Source organism: Mustelus asterias, chromosome 29 (assembly GCF_964213995.1).
Source record: "Mustelus asterias chromosome 29, sMusAst1.hap1.1, whole genome shotgun sequence".
Classification (NCBI taxonomy): Eukaryota; Metazoa; Chordata; class Chondrichthyes; order Carcharhiniformes; family Triakidae; genus Mustelus; species Mustelus asterias.
In genome coordinates this window covers 6,743,048-6,761,996 of record NC_135829.1, presented here as the reverse complement: position 1 = coordinate 6,761,996, position 18,949 = coordinate 6,743,048, and the positions used below count along the sequence as shown (strand labels likewise).

At 45.1% G+C, this 18,949-nt stretch overlaps 1 protein-coding gene across 7 annotated transcripts in view; it reads right to left on the bottom strand.

The window, feature by feature from the left end:
- Nucleotides 1-11,230: 11,230 nt before the first annotated feature.
- The window catches only part of scaper (S-phase cyclin A-associated protein in the ER), a 347,336-nt gene continuing 339,617 nt past the window's right edge, over nt 11,231-18,949 (bottom strand). For all 7 annotated transcript variants that reach the window (XM_078199948.1, XM_078199949.1, XM_078199950.1 and 4 more), the window contains 3 exons: nt 14,132-14,323; nt 11,783-11,834; nt 11,231-11,690 (listed from right to left, as the gene is read on the bottom strand). In XM_078199948.1, the coding sequence (XP_078056074.1) occupies nt 11,584-11,690; nt 11,783-11,834; nt 14,132-14,323 (351 nt within the window). In that variant the 3' untranslated portion in view covers nt 11,231-11,583. The remainder of the gene's footprint in view (nt 11,691-11,782; nt 11,835-14,131; nt 14,324-18,949) is intronic.

Sequence of the window (18,949 nt, the reverse complement as noted above, 5' to 3'; positions counted from 1 at the left end):
TATGAAAACTATTGTTCTGGTTGGGACTTTGTGTCCGAGAAGGCGAAACCCTGGAATGTTTAACCCCGGAAGGTGACAGATATCTTACAATGGATCCATTTTCATTGGAAGGGAGGTTGTGTTCTGCTGTATTATGGAAGGTATATTTGCTGTTGACATTGCAATTATATCTGCCTATTGTTTTAATCATTTATCATTGTGAAACTATAAAATATTTTGGATTGTAATTTATAATGTATTTAAATTGTAATTGGCACAGTGGTTAGCACTGCTGCCTCACAGCATCAGGTACCCAGGTTTGATTCCCGGCTTGGGTCACTGTCTGTGTGGAGTCTGCACATCCTCCCCGTGTCTGCATGGGTTTCCTCCGGGTGCTCCAGTTTCCACCCACAGTCTGAAAGACGTGCTGGTTAGGTGCATTGGCCATGTTAAATTCTCCCTCAGTGTACCCAAACAGGTGTGGCAACTAAGGGAATTTCACAGCAACTTCATTGCAGCGTTAATGTAAGCCTACTTGCGACACTAAGAAGTGAACTTTAAACTTTAAATAAAAAGAAAGTTGGGGAAAGAGCAAGTGAATGGAAAAATATCAAAGGACAGTATAAGCTCAATGGGCCGAATGGCTTCTTTATGGATGAGAGCATTCAGCAATATTCTCCACTACTAACCACCTATGGAAAACAATCATGCACACTGAATGAGGACAATGCCCAGGGTTGCAGGGACAGTCTGACTGACTGGGGCCACCGATAATGATAGAAAGAGTCAATTTGAATGAACAAACAAAGAACAAAGAACAGTACAGCACAGGAAACAGGCCCTTCGGCCCTCCAAGCCTGTGCCGCTCCTTGGTCCAACTAGACCAATCGTTTGTATCCCTCCATTCCCAGGCTGCTCATGTGACTATCCAGGTAAGTCTTAAACGATGTCAGCGTGCCTGCCTCCACCACCCTACTTGGCAGCGCATTCCAGGCCCCCACCACCCTCTGTGTAAAAAACGTCCCTCTGATGTCTGAGTTATACTTTGCCCCTCTCAGCTTGAGCCCGTGACCCCTCGTGATCGTCACCTCCGACCTGGGAAAAAGCTTCCCACTGTTCACCCTATCTATACCCTTCATAATCTTGTATACCTCTATTAGATCTCCCCTCATTCTCTGTCTCTCCAAGGAGAACAACCCCAGTCTACCCAATCTCTCCTCATAGCTAAGACCCTCCATACCAGGCAACATTCTGGTAAACCTTCTCTGCACTCTCTCCAATGCCTCCACGTCCTTCTGGTAGTGCGGCGACCAGAACTGGACGCAGTACTCCAAATGTGGCCTAACCAGCGTTCTATACAGCTGCATCATCAGACTCCAGCTTTTATACTCTATACCCCGTCCTATAAAGGCAAGCATACCATATGCCTTCTTCACCACCTTCTCCACCTGTGTTGCCACCTTCAAGGATTTGTGGACTTGCACACCTAGGTCCCTCTGTGTTTCTATACTCCTGATGACTCTGCCATTTATTGTATAACTCCTCCCTACATTATTTCTTCCAAAATGCATCACTTCGCATTTATCCGGATTAAATTCCATCTGCCACCTCTCCGCCCAATTTTCCAGCCTATCTATATCCTGCTGTATTGCCCGACAATGCTCTTCGCTATCCGCAATTCCAGCCATCTTCGTGTCATCCGCGAACTTGCTGATTACACCAGTTACACCTTCTTCCAAATCATTTATATATATCACAAATAGCAGAGGTCCTAGTACAGAGCCCTGCGGAACACCACTGGTCACAGACCTCCAGCCGGAAAAAGACCCTTCGACCACTACCCTCTGTCTCCTATGGCCAAGCCAGTTCTCCACCCATCTAGCCACTTCTCCTTGTATCCCATGAGCCTTAACCTTCTTAACCAACCTGCCATGTGGGACTTTGTCAAATGCCTTACTGAAATCCATATAGACGACATCCACGGCCCTTCCTTCATCAACCGCTTTTGTCACTTCCTCAAAAAACTCCACCAAATTTGTAAGGCACGACCTCCCTCTTACAAAACCATGCTGTCTGTCACTAATGAGATTGTTCCGTTCTAAATGCACATACATCCTGTCTCTAAGAATCCTCTCCAACAACTTCCCTACCACGGACGTCAAGCTCACCGGCCTATAATTTCCTGGGTTATCCCTGCTACCCTTCTTAAACAACGGGACCATATTAGCTATCCTCCAATCCTCAGGGACCTCACCCGTGTCCAAAGAAGCGACAAAGATTTCCGTCAGAGGCCCAGCAATTTCACCTCTCGTCTCCCTGAGCAGTCGAGGATAGATGCCATCAGGCCCTGGGGCTTTGTCAGTTTTAATGTTCCCTAAAAAACCTAACACTTCCTCTCTTGTAATGGAGATTTTCTCTAACGGGTCAACACCTCCCTCCGAGACACTCCCGGTTAACACGCCCCTCTCCTTCGTGAATACCGATGCAAAGTATTCATTTAGGATCTCCCCTATTCCCTTGGGTTCTAAGCATAATTCCCCTCCTTTGTCCCTGAGAGGTCCGATTTTCTCCCTGACAACTCTTTTGTTCCTAATGCTAGATGTTAACATTAACATTAAAATTCCGTAATGCTCATGGCAACAGGATTTGTGCACATATGCAAGATTTTTTAGTGATGTGTAGTTAGCGTGGAAACATAAATTATATCCTGAAATTATAAAACTTCGCTAAAGTAGATAAGAACACCTGAATTCTTGTCATCGCCCACAGGCTTGTACATCTGTCTTCTCAGCTGGATATAAAGGATCCAATGGCAGTATTTTTAAAACAAGAAGTCTCACAACACCAGGTTAAAGTCCAACAGGTTTATTTGTAGCACAAGCCACTAGCTTTCGGAGCACTGCCCCTTCATCAGGTGAGTGGGAGTTGCGTTCACAAACAGGGCATATAAAGACACAAACTCAATTTACAAGATAATGGTTGGAATGCGAGTCTTTACAGGTAATCAAGTCTTAAAGGTACAGACAATGTGAGTGGAGAGAGGGTTAAGCACAGAGGTGTGTATTGTCTCCAGCCAGGACAGTTAGTGAGATTTTGCAAGCCCAGGCAAGTCGTGGGGGTTACAGATAGTGTGACATGAACCCAAGATCCCGGTTGAGGCCGTCCTCATGTGTGCGGAACTTGGCTATCAGTCTCTGCTCAGCGACTCTGCGCTGTCATGTGTCGTGAAGGCCGCCTTGGGGAACGCTTACCCGAAGATCAGAGGCTGAATGCCCATGACTGCTGAAGTGCTCCCCAACAGGAAGAGAACACTCCTGCCTGGTGATTGTCGAGTGGTGTTCATTTGTCCATTGTCGTAGCGTCTGCATGGTTTCCCCAATGTACCATGCATTGGGACATCCTTTCCTGCAGCGTATCAGGTAGACAACGTTGGCCGAGTTGCAAGAGTATGTACCGTGTACCCGGTAACGTTTCGGGTAAGCATTCTCCGAGGCGGCCTTCACGACACACGACAATGCAGAATCGCTGAGCAGAAACTGATAGCCAAGTTCCGCACACATGAGGACGGCCTCAACCGGGATCTTGGGTTCATGTCACACTATCTGTAACCTCCACGACTTGCCTGGGCTTGCAAAATCTCACTAACTGTCCTGGCTGGAGACAATACACATCTCTTTAACCTGTGCTTAACCCTCTCTCCACTCACGTTGTCTGTACCTTTAAGACTTGATTACCTGTAAAGACTCGCATTCCAACCATTATTTTGTAAATTGAGTTTGTGTCTTTATATGCCCTGTTTGTGAACAGAACTCCCACTTACCTAACGAAGGAGCAGCGTTCCGAAAGCTAGTGGCTTGTGCTACCAAATAAACCTGTTGGACTTTAACCTGGAGTTGTGAGACTCCTTACTGTGCCCACCCGTCCAACGCCGACATCTCCACATCATGGCTACCATCAGTATTTTTAAAGACCAGTGGAGTTTCCTCTGATGCCCTGACCAATGTTTATCGCTCAACCAACATCACAAAAAAAAATCATGTCTTTATCATGTGGAATCTTGCTTTGTGCAACTTGGCTGCCCATTTTACATTGAAACAAGTGACTACACTTCAAAAGTACTTCATTGGCTGTAATGTTCCTGAGGTTGTGAAAGGTGCTATATAAATGCACCTCTGAATTTATTCAATACTGAGCTCCAGGCAGAGAGAAAGCGTACATGTTTTTTCTTCCATTTTATATTTTCAAAGGAAGATTTATTTTCCATTTTAATGTAATGTTTCCTCTCTTCACTTAGGGCGGCACGGTGGCACAGTAGTTAGCACTGCTGCCTCACAGCACCAGGGACCCAGGTTCAATTCTGGCCTTGGGTGACTGTGTGGAGTTTGTACGTTCTCCCCGTGTCTGCGTGGGTTTCCTCCGGGTGCTCCAGTTTCCTCCCACAGTCCAAAGATGTGTAGGTTAGGTGGATTAGCCATGGTAAATGTGTGGGATAGATTGGGGGTTGGGACCTGGGTAAGATACTCAGTCAGAGGGTTGGTGCAGGCTCAATGGGCTGAATGGCCTTATTCTGCACTGTAGGATTCTATGACTACACATTCTATTCATTATTGCTCAGAAGAGGGATTCACAAATCGCTCTGAACTGTGTGGATCTTACAATTGGATTATAAACTTGTAATTTCTTCCCACATATCTATAAATTCTATGCCTGTCTACATAGCACAAGCTTTTGTTGGGGTGCGGCTCAATAGATAGCGGCCACCCCCTTTCTCTCCTCACTCAAGTTCTCCTCTATCATCAGTCAGTCAGACTGCCTGTATCCCAGCCAAGCCTGAGGATTGGCCAAATGCAATGGGCACCATTGTTTTCTATAGTTGGTTCGCAGTGGAGAGGGTTGCCTAATGCTCCCTCATATAGGACTGGTTCTTTTGATTGTGACCTTAAGTTTCTGTCTTCAGGTAACTGATCTTCTGCTGGTGGAAACCATCGAATCCCTACAGTGCAGAAGGAGGCAATTCGGCCCATCGAGTCTACACCAACTCTCCGAAACAGCACCTTGCCAGGCCCACCCCGATTTATTCCCGTAACCCCACACATTCACCATGGTTAATCCACCTAATCTACATTGGACACTAAAGGACAATTTAGCATGGCCAATTCACCTAACCTGCACATCTTTGCACAATAAGGGGCAATTTAGCATGGCCAATCCCCTCAACCGACACATCTTTGGACACTAAAGGACAATTTAGCATGACCAATCCATCTAATCTACATATCTTTGGACTGTTTATTCTATTTTTCTTACTTATTCTATTAAAACTATTTGTAATTTTGAACATCTCTTTTAAATTAGACACTGGCTCAATGGAAGAAGCCAGAGAGTGGTTGTGGAGGATTGCTTCTCTGAGTGGAGGCCTGTGACTAGTGGTGTGCCGCAGGGATCGGTGTTGGGTCCATTGTTGTTTGTCATCTATATCAATGATCTGGATGATAATGTGGTAAATTGGATCAGCAAGTTTGCTGATGATACAAAGATTGGAGGTGTAGTGGACAGTGAGGAAGGTTTTCAAAGCTTGCAGAGGGATTTGGACCAACTAGAAAAATGGGCTGAAAAATGGCAAATGGAATTTAACGCAGACAAGTGTGAGATATTGCACATTGGAAGGACAAACCAAGTAGAACGTACAGGGTAAATGGTAGGACTCTGAAGAGTGCAGTTGAACAGAATTCCCTAAAAGTGACGTCACAGGTGGATAGGGTCGTAAAGAGTGCCTTTGGTACATTGGCCTTTATAAATCAGAGTATCGAGTATAAAAGTTGGAGTGTTATGGTAAGGTTATATAAGGCATTGGTGAGGCCGAATTTGGAGTATTGTGTACAGTTTTGGTCACCTAGTTACAGGAAGGATGTAAATAAGGTTGAAAGAGTGCAGAGAAGGTTCACAAGGATGTTGCCGGGACTTGAGAAGCTGAGTTACAGAGAGAGATTGAATAGGTTGGGACTTTATTCCCTGGACCGTAGAAGATTGAGGGGAGATTTGATAGAGGTGTATAAGATTTTGATGGGTATAGATAGAGTGAATGCAAGCAGGCTTTTTCCGCTGAGGCTAGGGGAGAAAGAAACCAGAGGGCATGGGTTAAGGGTGAAAGGAGAAAAGTTTAAAGGGAATATTAGGGGGGGCTTCTTCACGCAGAGAGTGGTGGGAGTGTGGAATGAGCTGCCGGATAAAGTGGTAAATGCGGGGTCACTTTTAACATTTAAGAAAAACTTGGACGGGTTCATGAATGAGAGGGGTGTGGAGGGATATGGTCCAAGTGCAGGTCAGTGGGACTAGGCAAAAAATGGTTCGGCACAGACAAGAAGGGCCAAAAGGCCTGTTTCTGAGCTGTAATTTTCTATGGTTCTAAATCTCCCCATAACCTCTGCTCCAAAGATAACTATTCTGGCTTCTCTCATCTCTGTTTGCTTATCTGGTCTCAAGAGAGGTAAGATCCAATTTTAATACTGTGGCCGTCCATCTCTGCCCTGCCTGAAATCAGCACGGACAAGGCATCAAACCAGCATGTCGCTGCATCTGTATGTTTCAGCACTATATCTCTTGGGTACTTAACGTCTGTGAGCTAGAAATGAAATCTGTTCCTTGTGTTTTGGGTGAGACGTTAAACCTGAGGCTCCATCTGTCTTCTCAATGGATGTAAAGGGTCCAAAGGCAATACTTTTAAAGACCAGTGGAGTTTCTTCCATTCCCCTGGCCAATGTTTATCGCTGAACTAATATCACAAGAAAAAAAGCATCTGTTTTTATCACCGTGGAATCCTGCTTTGTGCAAATTGGCTGCCCATTTCTTACTTTGAAACGAGTGACTACATTTCAAAAGTACTTTGTTTGCTGTAAGTGGCTTTGTGGTGTCCTGAGGTTGTGAAAGGTGCTATATAAATGCAACTCTGAATTTATTCAATACTGAGCTCCAGGCGGAGAGAAATCGTACATGTTTTTTCTTCCATTTTATATTTTCAAACGAAGATTTATTTTCCATTTTAATGCATTTTTTCCTCTCTTCACTTACGGCGGCACAGTGGTTAGCACTGCTGCCTCACAGCACCAGGGACTCGGGCCCGATTCTGGCATCGGGTCACAGTCAGTGCGGAGTCTGCACGTTTTCCCCATGTCTGCGAGGGTTTCCTTCGGGTGCTCCGGTTTCCTCCTGCACTCCAAAGATGTGTAGATTAGGTGGATTAGCTATGCTAAATTGCCCTTTAGTGTCCAAAGATGTGGTTAGGTGGATTGGCTATGCTAAATTGCCCTTTAGTGTCCAAAGATGTGCAGGTTCGGTGGTTTGGCTATGTTAAATGTGCGGGGTTACAGGGAGGGGGTGGGGGGAGCCTGTGTAAGACTTTCTGTCGAAGAATCAGTGTAGACTCGAAATGGCCTCCGTCTTCACTGTAGAGATTCTATGGTTCTAACCTTCACATAATCTGTTCTCAAAATTCATGTGTCATTTACCCTGGACACCAGCCTTAGTTGACAATTCTCTTGTAACTTGGTGATAAGGTAGATGCGGTGTGGAATTAATTGGTCACAAATAGACAGCCTTGTGGGGTTGAATGGTGTCTTCTCTGTTCTAGTACATCGTGTTAGATTTTTCTGCCCCTTCAGCGGAAATCCAGCTCAACCTACATTGTTCTGACTTCGGCTTCCTTACTTTTGGGGAAAACTGACCTGTGCTTCCCACCTGGAGCTGAGCTTGGGAACTCTGTCATGGGTAGGCTGGAGGCACAGACCTGCATCCTACAGAACAACATGTCACTGCGATCCAGGGCTCTGTGTCACAAAAATAAGAGGGGGATTCTGCTTTCAGTCGCAATAAATACAACAACCGCTTTGGTGCATTTGCCTGGTCCACTGAGTGAACCAGGTAAAAGACCAAGACCTGGACACACACAGGTTGGAACGATGATGCAGAAAGGTTTACGTTCAGTAACAATTGAGGATAATTCTGAATCTTAAGCATTGCATGATTATTAATCATGCGTGCGACAATCATCAGGCAGGAGTGTTTCCTTCCTGTTGGGGAGCAGTCGAGGGCATTCAGCCTCCGATCTTCGGGTAAGCGTTCTCCAAGACAGCCTGCAAGACACACGACAACGCAGAATCGCTAAGCAGAAACTGATAGCCAAGTTCCGCATGCGTGAGGACGGCCTCAACCGGGATCTTGGGTTCATGTCACACTATTGTGTAACCCCACCATCTGGCCTGGGCTTGCAAAAGCCTACTAACTGTCCTGGCTTGAGACAATTCACACCTCTTTAACCTGTGATTATCCCTCTCTCCACTCGCACTGTCTGTACCTGCAAAGACTTGCATTCTAACCATTATCTTGCAAATGTATCTTAGCCTATATAGGCTGTGTTTGTGAACCCAACTCTCCACTCACCTGAGGAAGGAGCAGCGCTCCGAAAGCTCGTGATTCCAAATAAACCTGTTGGACTTTAACCTGGTGTTGTGAGACTTCTTACTGTGCCCACCCCAGTCCAACGCCGACATCTCCACATCATGATCATTAAAGATCAGGGGCACTAGTTTGTGGAAATTGGATGGAATTTCAGAATATCCTCTAAAAGCTTTGGTAAAAATCCTGAAATCCCAGATCCTGGAGCAGAATTTAACTTATTCACTATACACTCAGTGACTCTGGCATTAATCCTAAAAAAACATTGTATCATGCAGTAATGATCACACTGCTGTTTGTGGGAACTTGCTGTGAGTAAATTAGCTGCCGTGTTTCCTACATTACAACAGTGACTACACGTCAAGAATTATTCCATTGGCTTGTAACGGTGCTTTGAGATGTCTGCTGATCATGAAAAGCACTCCATAAATAGAAAAATCTCTTCCTTCTTACCAAGGTGGTTAAGGTACAGGATTAATGACCCAGAAGCTGCCAGTTAGAACCCCACCTGGCATGTTCTGGCCATAACTGCTAGAAGACTGTGAAAGCTGTTGTTCACAATCAACTGGTTCATAGACGTCTTTCAGGGAAGGAATCTGGCCTCCCTATTCAGTCTGGTCGACACCTGATTCTAAGTCTATGCCTAATGGTTTGAAATTCAAAGGACTCTGAAGTAGCCCAGTGAGCCTGTTATAAAACCCAGCAGCTTTGCATGATTACTAGGGTTGGGCAATTGATGTGTGCATTATTTATTAGTCACAAGTAAGGTTTACATTAACAATGCAATGAAGTTACTGTGAAATTGCCCTAGTCACCACAATCCGGTGCCTGTTCGGGTCAATGTATCTAACCAGCACATCTTTCAGACTGTGGGAGGAAAACCAGAGGCTCTCCCAGCCAGTAAAGAAATACATTAAGATCAGCGTGGTTCACTCACATTTTGGGAATAATGCACATGGAGGCTACGGGCTTGAAGTAAATTGGGTCTACATACCCTAGAGCTTAGATGAATGAGAGGTGGCATCATTGAAACATATAAGATTCTGAAATGATTTGACAGGGTAGACACAGAAGCTCTTGCTCCTGGTTGGGGAATCCAGAATATGGGGGGGAGGCAATAGTCTAGTGGTATTATCACTAGATTATTAATCCAGAAACTCAACTAATGTTCTGGGGGACCTGGGTTCGAATCCCGCCACGGCAGATGGTGGAATTTGATTTCAGTGAAAAATATCTGGAATTAAGAATCTACTGACGCAACCATTGTCGGAAAAACCCATCTGGTTCACTAACTTAGGGAAGGAATCTGCCATCCTTACCTGGTCTGGCCTACATGTGAGTCTCAACTGCCCTCTGAACAACGGCAACTAGGGATGGGCAATAAATGCTGGCTCAGTCAGCGACGCCCATGTACCACGAATGAATAAATAGAAAAATAGTCTCAGGATAAGGATCATTTAGGATGAGGAGGTATTTCTTCGTTAAAAGGTTTGCCAATCTCTGGAATCTTCTGGGGTTTTTGATGCACCAGCATTGAACTTATTTAAGGCTGGGATAGGCAGAGCTTTGGCCTAAATAAAAGCAAATTACCGCGGATGCTGGAATCTGAGATCAAAAGAGAAAATGCTGGAAAATCTCAGCAGGTCTGGCAGCATCTGTAAGGAGAGAAAAGAGCTGACGCTTCGAGTCCAGATGACCCTTTGTCAAAGCTGAAAGCCATAGAAAGTGGGAGGTATTTATACTGCAGGGGGAGGGAATGAAACATGAGTCATAGCCACAGAAAGTAGGGGAAAAGGCTGCTAATGGCAGCCCACAGAGAGAATAGAAGGTGTGAATGGCCAAACGGCAGAGAAACTAAAATCAGTGGGTAAGCTGTGACAGATGAAGATGTGGGGGGAGGTGGGAGGAGGAATGGATGGGAGAGAGGTAAAATTTAGAAAAAGGGAAGCAAAAGGGGAGAAAAGGTAAGAGAGGGGGGATGAAGTAGGGGGAAAGGGTGGGGTGAAGTAAAATGAGGAAAGACAATAAAGAAATAAAAGTTAGACAACAGTAAAAAATTAAATTAAATCAAAACAAAGGGGTCGAGGTGGGGTAGAGCGAATCATCTGAAGTTGTTGAATTCGATGTTGAGGCCGGAAGGCTGTAAGGTGCCGAGCCGGAAGATGAGATGCTGTTCCTCCAGTTTGTGTTGAGCTTCACTGGAACATTGCAGCAGGCCAAGGACAGACATGTGGGCATGGGAGCAGGATCGTGTGTTAAAATGGCAAGCAACCAGGAAGGTCAGGGTCCTGACTGAGCACAGACCGAGCTTTAGCCTCCTGGAGGGAACATAGAAATACTGGGGAGTGGCAGGAAAGTGAAGTTGAAGCCAAAGATCAGCCATGACCCATATTTAATGGCCTATTTAGGGGCGGCAAGGCAGCAAATGGTTAGCACTGCTGCCCCACAGCGCCAGGGACCCGAGTTCGATTTCCAGCCTCGGGTAGCTGTCTGTGTGGAGTTTGCATGTTCTCCCCGTGTCTGCGTGAGTTTCCTCCAGGTGCTCCGGTTTCCTCCCACAGTCCAAAGATGTACAGGTTAGGTTGATTGGCCATGATAAATTATCCCTTGGTGTCAGAGGGATTAGCAGGGTAAATATGCGGGGTTATGGGGATAGGGCCTGGGTGGGATTGTGTCTGGGGCAGACTCAATGGGCCGAATGGCCTCCTTCTGCACTGTAAGGATTCTATGATTGTATAAACAGGCTGGTGGAACCATGTGGGCTACATATCTCAGCATATACTCAGCACAGTCACATTGGTGCAGATGAAAATAAATAATTTTATTGGGTCATCAGCATATTTGAGTCACCGATATACTTCTAATAAATAAAATTAGTTGATGAACTCCACAGGGGACTGCTGTATCACCCTAAACAACCAAAACTAATGAGTTATTCTATATGCACATACATTAGAAAGGTTCACATTAAAAAATTGTCAAAAAGTGATTACAATGATGATCATATGTACAACAGGGACTATATACAATTTGTGCAAATCAAATATAAGAACATTCTAGAACATAATGTCAGTGGATGAATTACAAGACTAGGTTTTAAATCAATTAATGTTTTGTGATGTTGAGTACTTTTCCCCCCTTTTTATTTTATCCTTAACAAACTGTCTCTTTGTTTAAAAAAAACTTCCGAGCATCCTCCCACATCTCACGGGGGAACCGGTTGGAGAATTCAAGGTAGTCTTGAGCTACAGGGGCCTTCTCTGCAATGGGAACAACAACAAATTGTTAAACAGAACATTGATGCTGTCATTATTCAGGACAAGTGCACGGAGAGCGATTGCGTGATACTTACCCCTCGGTTGAGAAGGTTTATTGTCAGACTGACTCAAACTCTGAGCAAAATCCTATGTTTAAAAAAAAAACATATTTAGTAATTACATCAATTATATGAATCTTTTACTGTCCACGTTTGGTTCTGTCTACTTTTCTCCCTCTGTCCACTTTGTGCTAACCCTGGTTACAGACTCCCTGTCCACAAAGTACATTGTTTCACATCAAGGTGCTGTTGCACAGTGGCACACATTCTAGAACTGAGCGGTTGAGTGTCGCATGCTGTTCTTGAATAACATCTTACTCGGCATGTTTTTCTAGAGCAATATGTCGTCTTGCAATTTGGATAGAAAGTAGTGCAGGAAGTTGGTGTTGGGAGTGATTGAGGAGTGGATACGGAAATCACCGAGGTTAGGGTCCCTTCAGAGTCCTGAGAGAGGAGGGGGAGGGAAAGGCATGTTTGGTGGTGGCGTCATGCTGAAGGTGACGGAATGGCACAGGATGATGTGTTGAATGTGGAGGCTGGTAGGGTGGGATGTGAGACCAAGAAGAAAATGATTGCATTTCTGGGAGTGAGGGGAAGGGGCAAGAGCAGAAGCACAGGAAATGGAGCAGATGTGATAAAGGGTCTTGTCTATTGTGGTGAGGAGAGATGGGCTTCCAGGAATTGCGGGGGGGGGGGAATCATCAGTTGAGTCCAAAGGAAGACATACTAGTAGCATTGGTATGAAAATCATCAGAACAGATGCAGTGGAGATGGAGAAAATGTGATAATGGAATAAAGCCCTTGCCGGAAGTGATGCATGAGGATGTATAGTCAAGGTAACTATGGGAGTCAGTGAGCTTGTAGTGGAACTTATTTTGAATTTTGCATTGTCTTCCTTGCCTATTTGATTTGATTTATTATTGTCACATGTATTAGCATACAGTGAAAACTATTGTTTCTTGAGCGCTATTCAGACAAAGCATACCATAAGACCATAAGATATAGGAGCAAAATTAGGCCACTAGGCCCATCAAGTCTGCTCTGCCTTTCAATCATGGCTGATTTTTTTTCTCATCCCCATTCTCCTGCCTTTTCCCCATAACCCCTGATCCCCTTATTAATCAAGAACCTATCTATCTCTGCCTTAAAGACACTCAATGACCTGGCCTCCACAGCCTTCTGCGGCAAAGAGTTCCACAGATTCACCACTCTCCGGCTGAAGAAATTTCTCCGCATCTCTGTTTTAAAGGATCGTCCCTTTAGCCTGAGTTTGTGCCCTCTGGTTCTCGTTTTTCATACCGTTCATAGAGAAAGAAAGGAGAGAGTGCAGAATGTAGTGTTACAGTCATAGCTAGGGTGTAGAGAAAGATCAACTTAATGTGAGGTAATTCAAAAGTCTGACAGCAGCAGGGAAGAAGCTGTTCTTGAGTCGGTTGGTACGTGACCTCAGACTTTTGTATCTTTTTTTCCTGATGGAAGAAGGTGGAAGAGAGAATGTCCGGGTCGCGTGGGGGTCCTTGATTATGCTGGCTGCTTTGCCGAGGCAGCGGGAAGTGATTTAGGTTTAAAGTTCGGAGATTTAAGTCTATTATCTGTGACTAAGAGTAAGGTTTTACTCTCTGATGATATCTGCCCGAGGTACAGGTGAACTGTCCTTTGTCTGTTGTTATTCCTAATTTGGGGATGCAAAATATGTTTAATATTTGAAGTAAGCTGAAAAGTACTAAACGTCCAAATCAAATGATCTTTTAAAATGACAGTGCCAATGTTTGGATCATAACACGCAGACCGGCAGTATTCTCACTGCAGTTAGTGTTCCCACAGATACTTCTCAGCATTTGCAAGCCTTTCCCTCCTCTGTGTATGATTCATGTCTGTACTAGTCCTGTAGCACTTTGGTACAGAATACTCGCAGCGGCGTTGGTGTTATGCAGTTACCACTATTGACACTAACTTACATTGCTGGCGCCCCAGCCCTACTTGCTTGAGCACAGCCAAGTTCCGCACATGTGCAGCTTTTATCAGTATTCAAATTACAGGTTACATTTTCATGTTATCAAATAGTCAGGTGGACAGCTGGCTTTCAGCTCCTGTGCTCATGAAAGTCTAAAAATTCCCTTTGAGAGAGAGAGCAGGAGTTATCCTGCAGCTGGTGAAAAGTCAAACACTCCACCCTCAAAGTATTCTTACTGTGCTCAAAGTTAGATGTGGGCAGCCATTGTTACCAACCTATGCCGCAAACTTTGCCTCAGTGCAAAAATGCGGTGTTAATGAAAGATTTGCAGTGTAAATTGATAATGAAACCACGTGTGTGTATCAGGAAAAGAACTGCAACGCAGGCTCGTGAATATAGTCCCACTATCCAAGCAGACACATAACGCTTACCTGGATGAAGGTAGCTAGCAGAATGCAGCTCATCTCCTGCTCCAAGATGACCTTGTTCTGCGGATTGTTGTAACAAGCTGTGATTAGTGTTGGGAACAGGACTTTGATCAACCGTTGATCACTAAAGTACTGAAAAGGCAGCTGGCAGAGCTTCTGAAGGACTGTGGGATGGCGGCCTGATTGCACTGTCACCTGGAAATCAAAGGAAATATTATGTTCATAAAGTGGGGTAAAAACCAGTAAAACAGAGTGTATTATGCACACATCTAAAATTGATTAAAAATCATGCATTTGCATGGCAGCACGGTGGCACACTGGTTAGCACTGCTGCCTCAGCACCAGGGACCTGGGTTCGATTCCAGGCTTGGGTTACTGTCTATATGGAGTCTGCACATTCTCCCTGTATCGATGTGGGTTTCCTCCAGGTGCTCGGGTTCCCGCTCCAAAAGACGTGCTGGTTAGGTGCATTGGCCATGCTAAATTCTCCCTCAGTGTACCCGGACAGGCACCGGAGTGTGGCGACTAGGGGATTTTCATAGTAACTTCATTGCACTGTTCATGTTAAGCCTACTTGTGACACTAATAAATAAACTTTTAAACTAAACTTAAAACTACTGCTGCAGTTTAGAATTAATTTTCTCCATTCAAAACGCCTATGTACACATTTATAATGTAAACTTGTCACACTGTCATTACAGCCTCCCACCAGTGGTGTTGCTGTAGCCCCTCCATTTTCCCTCTCAGCACCTCAGCATGTGCCAGAGAGAAATTTGAATGCCCCAACCAACACCGCTTTTCAAATGGTTGTAAGCACTACTTCTTGATAGTAAATATTGTCATGAGATCAAAGTTTTATGCAGGAATAAGGACCTAATGTATGCCTTTAAGGTAGGGATTTAATTATGTCTGCAGGTCCCATGTCTAATTATCCCCTGCTGTACTTCACCTGAAGACTAGGCTCCCTGCACGGACCATAAAGGATTAAGTTGTGTGGGAGAAAAAGGAAGCAAGTGCAAACAGAATAAAAGCAAAAACATGATAAAAGCGCACAGCAGATCTGCTCGCGCCTGAAGGAAAAGGTAGGTTAATGTTTCAGGTGGGAACTTTCATCACAACCTATCATTCGCTTTCAAAACAATGCTCCCACCCTTGTGTTTCCGACAGCTTCTATTTTTATACCAGATTTCTACTTTTCCTTTCCATCTCCAGGTAAATTCATAGCTGCGTGAAGGTATCCCATACCTTCGAGTCGGCTGGTGCAGTGTGTGTAAAACCTTCTAAACATTTGCATTACAAGGTTGGACTAACAGAAAATGCCATAAAACAGATTAGCTAAACACACAGCCACAAGTACGTGTGTAGCATCTCACACTGTTTAGCACTGTGTCAAAGGCAACTGAAATGGGATACGAGACAACACAGATGTCAGAGTAGGAGAGAAGTGGTTACCTCTAAGTGACCGCTTCAACCTAGGAAGGTCAGAGATCATGTATGACGTGGCAGAGGAAACAGCTCTGGAATGTCCTATTCTGTATTACAATAACCCTTACGGAGCCTCGGGCTAATTTGTATTTTTAGTAACAGTTCCACTAGCTGTTACAAAATGGAATCTCCAGGTTCCATCCACTACCCGTGTCACGTTAGTCCTCGTCAACTGTTGGGTTGCTCGAGCTGGCCTGTGTGTCCCTGGGGTGGGATGTGGAGAATCGGTCAGGGTTTGCTTATCCAAGTGACACGCTGGAATCAACTTGGATTCGGCTGCGATGTTCTCCATGGTCAAATATTAGAGGGGCACTTATGTCTCAAACATTTGTTTTGCATCGCTAACTGCCTTGGGAAGGTGGTGGCGGTGGTAAGTTGCCTTCCTAAATATAACAGAGTGACTTGCTAGCCTATTTTGGAGTACATTTAAGAGTCAACCACATTGCTGTTGGCCTGGAGTCACATACAGGCCTGGCCGAGTAGGAATGGCAGATATCCTCCCCTAAAGGACACAAATGAATCCGATGGCTTTTCTTGACAATTTTGTATTCTAGATTTATTTCATTGAGTGAATTTAAATTCCCCATGCCATGGTGAGATTTGAACTCGCTTCTCTGGGTTAATCATCTAATCCTTGGGATTACCAGTCCAGCAGCATAGCAACTGTGCTGAATTAACAGCTGTTAGCTCCTGTTAAATCCACTGAAGTGTAGTCACTGGTGTAATAAAGGAAACACGGCAGCCAATTTACGCACAGCAAGCTCCCATAAACAGCAACGCGATGATGTCCAGATAGTCAGTCTGATGTCGGTTGAAGGATAATGTTAATACGTGTTGAAGTTATGCACCATCAGTAATGCTTCAGTTTTTTTTCACAATGATTTGTGCTACACTGGAGCAGCTCACCAAGCCTCGTACAAATTGATTAGTGAGGCTGGGAGTTTTCTGCCTCCCCTGCGCTCGACGACAGGTTGGGGGGCGGGGGGGAGAGAGGGTGGGGAGGATCACTGGACAGAAGCCAGGAGTGGGAACCTTGGCTGATTCTCCCCAACCCTTTTCCCAGGTACCCGGACAAACCTTCGCGATTCGACCATCATCCAGCAGCGAGCTCCCTGCACCAAGGTTCCACACCACAGCAAAGCTCCAAACTGGAATCTTTCAAACCCCACCTTCAACTTACTGCAGAGTTTGGTATGTGGCCAGGCCGGTATTAAATGCCACCAAGCGAGAGAAAAAGGAACCAAACGTTCAGTTTTTATTACAATTTAAAGATGGCAAGAAATGTTGCAGCAAGGTTATTTCCATTGGCGTTTCATTATAGACCACAAATAAGTGAATCTTTAGAGAGGAGAAAGAAGTATTCACTTGAGATGAACAGACTGTTAGAATTCTCCAGTGGCCCCATCAGCCTCCCCCTCCCCCCGCCGTCCACCCCAACCTTTTAGCAGCCAAGTTGACTGAACCTAATGACGCATGAATAGACTTGGTCTCCAAAGGCACAGAGGTACACAATTAATTCCCCCCCACCACTCCCTTCCTCGGAATACAGTGTCAGTTTGCTGCATGTGGAATGCGGGCCCAGTCATCCCAATGCGTATGTTAAAAAGCAAACAGCCGGGAAAAGTGGGTGCTGGGGGAGGGGGCGGGGAGGAGGGAAAGGATGCTTCAGAAGACGCTTTAAAAAAAAATTCCAATGATGTCGCCATTCGTTTTTCTTATCACTGCTCTCATCAGCTTAGCCGAGTCCAAGAGTAAGACTGTTTAGACTAATGGGGCTTGTCATAAAGCAGGCCAAGTTTACAGAGAGACTTGCGCACATTAAGAAATGAAGCAATACCACTAATGGAACTTTGCTGTGCCCACATCCTGTTAGCTCCACAAAACCTTTTCAATCAAGTCATTAAATTCAACTAACTGATATTAAAATCAAATCACTCCCAGGTTAGCTTGATTACCAATGAACAATAAGGGAACATAAATTCCCTCAGAACCGCCTTTCTTCAGCCTGGGAGGTAGGCCGGGATAGGCCTTGAGGTGCTGTAAAACTGCAGCTCAGGATTGTAAATTGTGGATTGGCAAAACACAAACTTTCCAGGCACAAGCACTCACGTCGACCAGCACCCAAATTAAAGCCAGAGGTGCTGGATGAAACAGAGGAGCCCGCGACAACATAAATTGCAGGGTTTTTTACAAGATTTCTTTCAAAGGGTTTCTTTAACAACTGCAGCAGAATATATGGCCCCACTGATGATGTACTTGAGTTGTAAGAATGCAAGTAAACAAACCCAAGTTTTAGGCACGAGGACGAGAGATCTACTGCCAAGGGTTGTAATATATTGCGAGCAGCAATGTGTAATACACAGTTTCGCACTGCACACACTGAGCGAGACACTAAGGCCCAAGCAGTGATTTACTCACGGGACATTAGAAGAAACAAAACTACAAATTCTGGAAAAATGAAGTCCAGAAAATAACAAGGAAAATGTGAAAAAAAAAATCAAGCAGGTTAACTGCTCCGAAGCATTTCCCAGTGATTCCCTATTTGAAAAACACTAAGTGGACTCTGGATCAGGTTCTGAACCTGAGATATGTTCTCCGTGCTCACCAACAGTCAATGCCACAGTTCAAAGGGTGAAGTAGTAGGAAAAGGGCCTAGAGTTTGGGCAGCACGGTAGCACAGTGGTTAGCACTGCTGCTTCACAGCTCCAGGGACCTGGGTTCGATTCCCGGCTTGGGTCACTGTCTGAGTGGAGTTTGCACATTCTCCTCGTGTCTGCGTGGGTTTCCTCCGGGTGCTCCGGTTTCCTCCCACATGTGCGGGTTAGGTTGATTGGCCGTGCTAAAATTGCCCTTAGTGTCCTGGGATGCGTAGGTTAGAGAGATTAGTGGGTAAATATGTAGGGATATGGGGGTAGGGCCTGGGTGGGATTGTGGTCGGTGCAGACTCGATGGGCCGAATGGCCTCTTTCTGTGCTGTAGGGTTTCTAAGATTTCTAAGTTCATGCCGGTGATATCAGCATGTGTCAGCCACATTTAAATTCGGAGGAGAATTAAACAACCAAAGAAAATACGGGAAATATGCAGGGCCTTGGATAGAGAAAGAGAAATTACTGTTTCAACAGCGATCTTAAATTAGAACTGCCCGAAAGCCTGTGCCTGAACTATGAGCCTGTCTGGGCGGCACGGTGGCGCAGTGGTTAGCACTGCTGCCTCACAGCACCAGGGATCTGGGTTCGATTCCCAGCTTGAGTGACTGTCTGTGCGGAGTCTCCACATTCTCCCCGTCTGATTGGGTTTCCTCCGGGTGCTCTGGTTTCCTCACACAGTCCGAAAGAC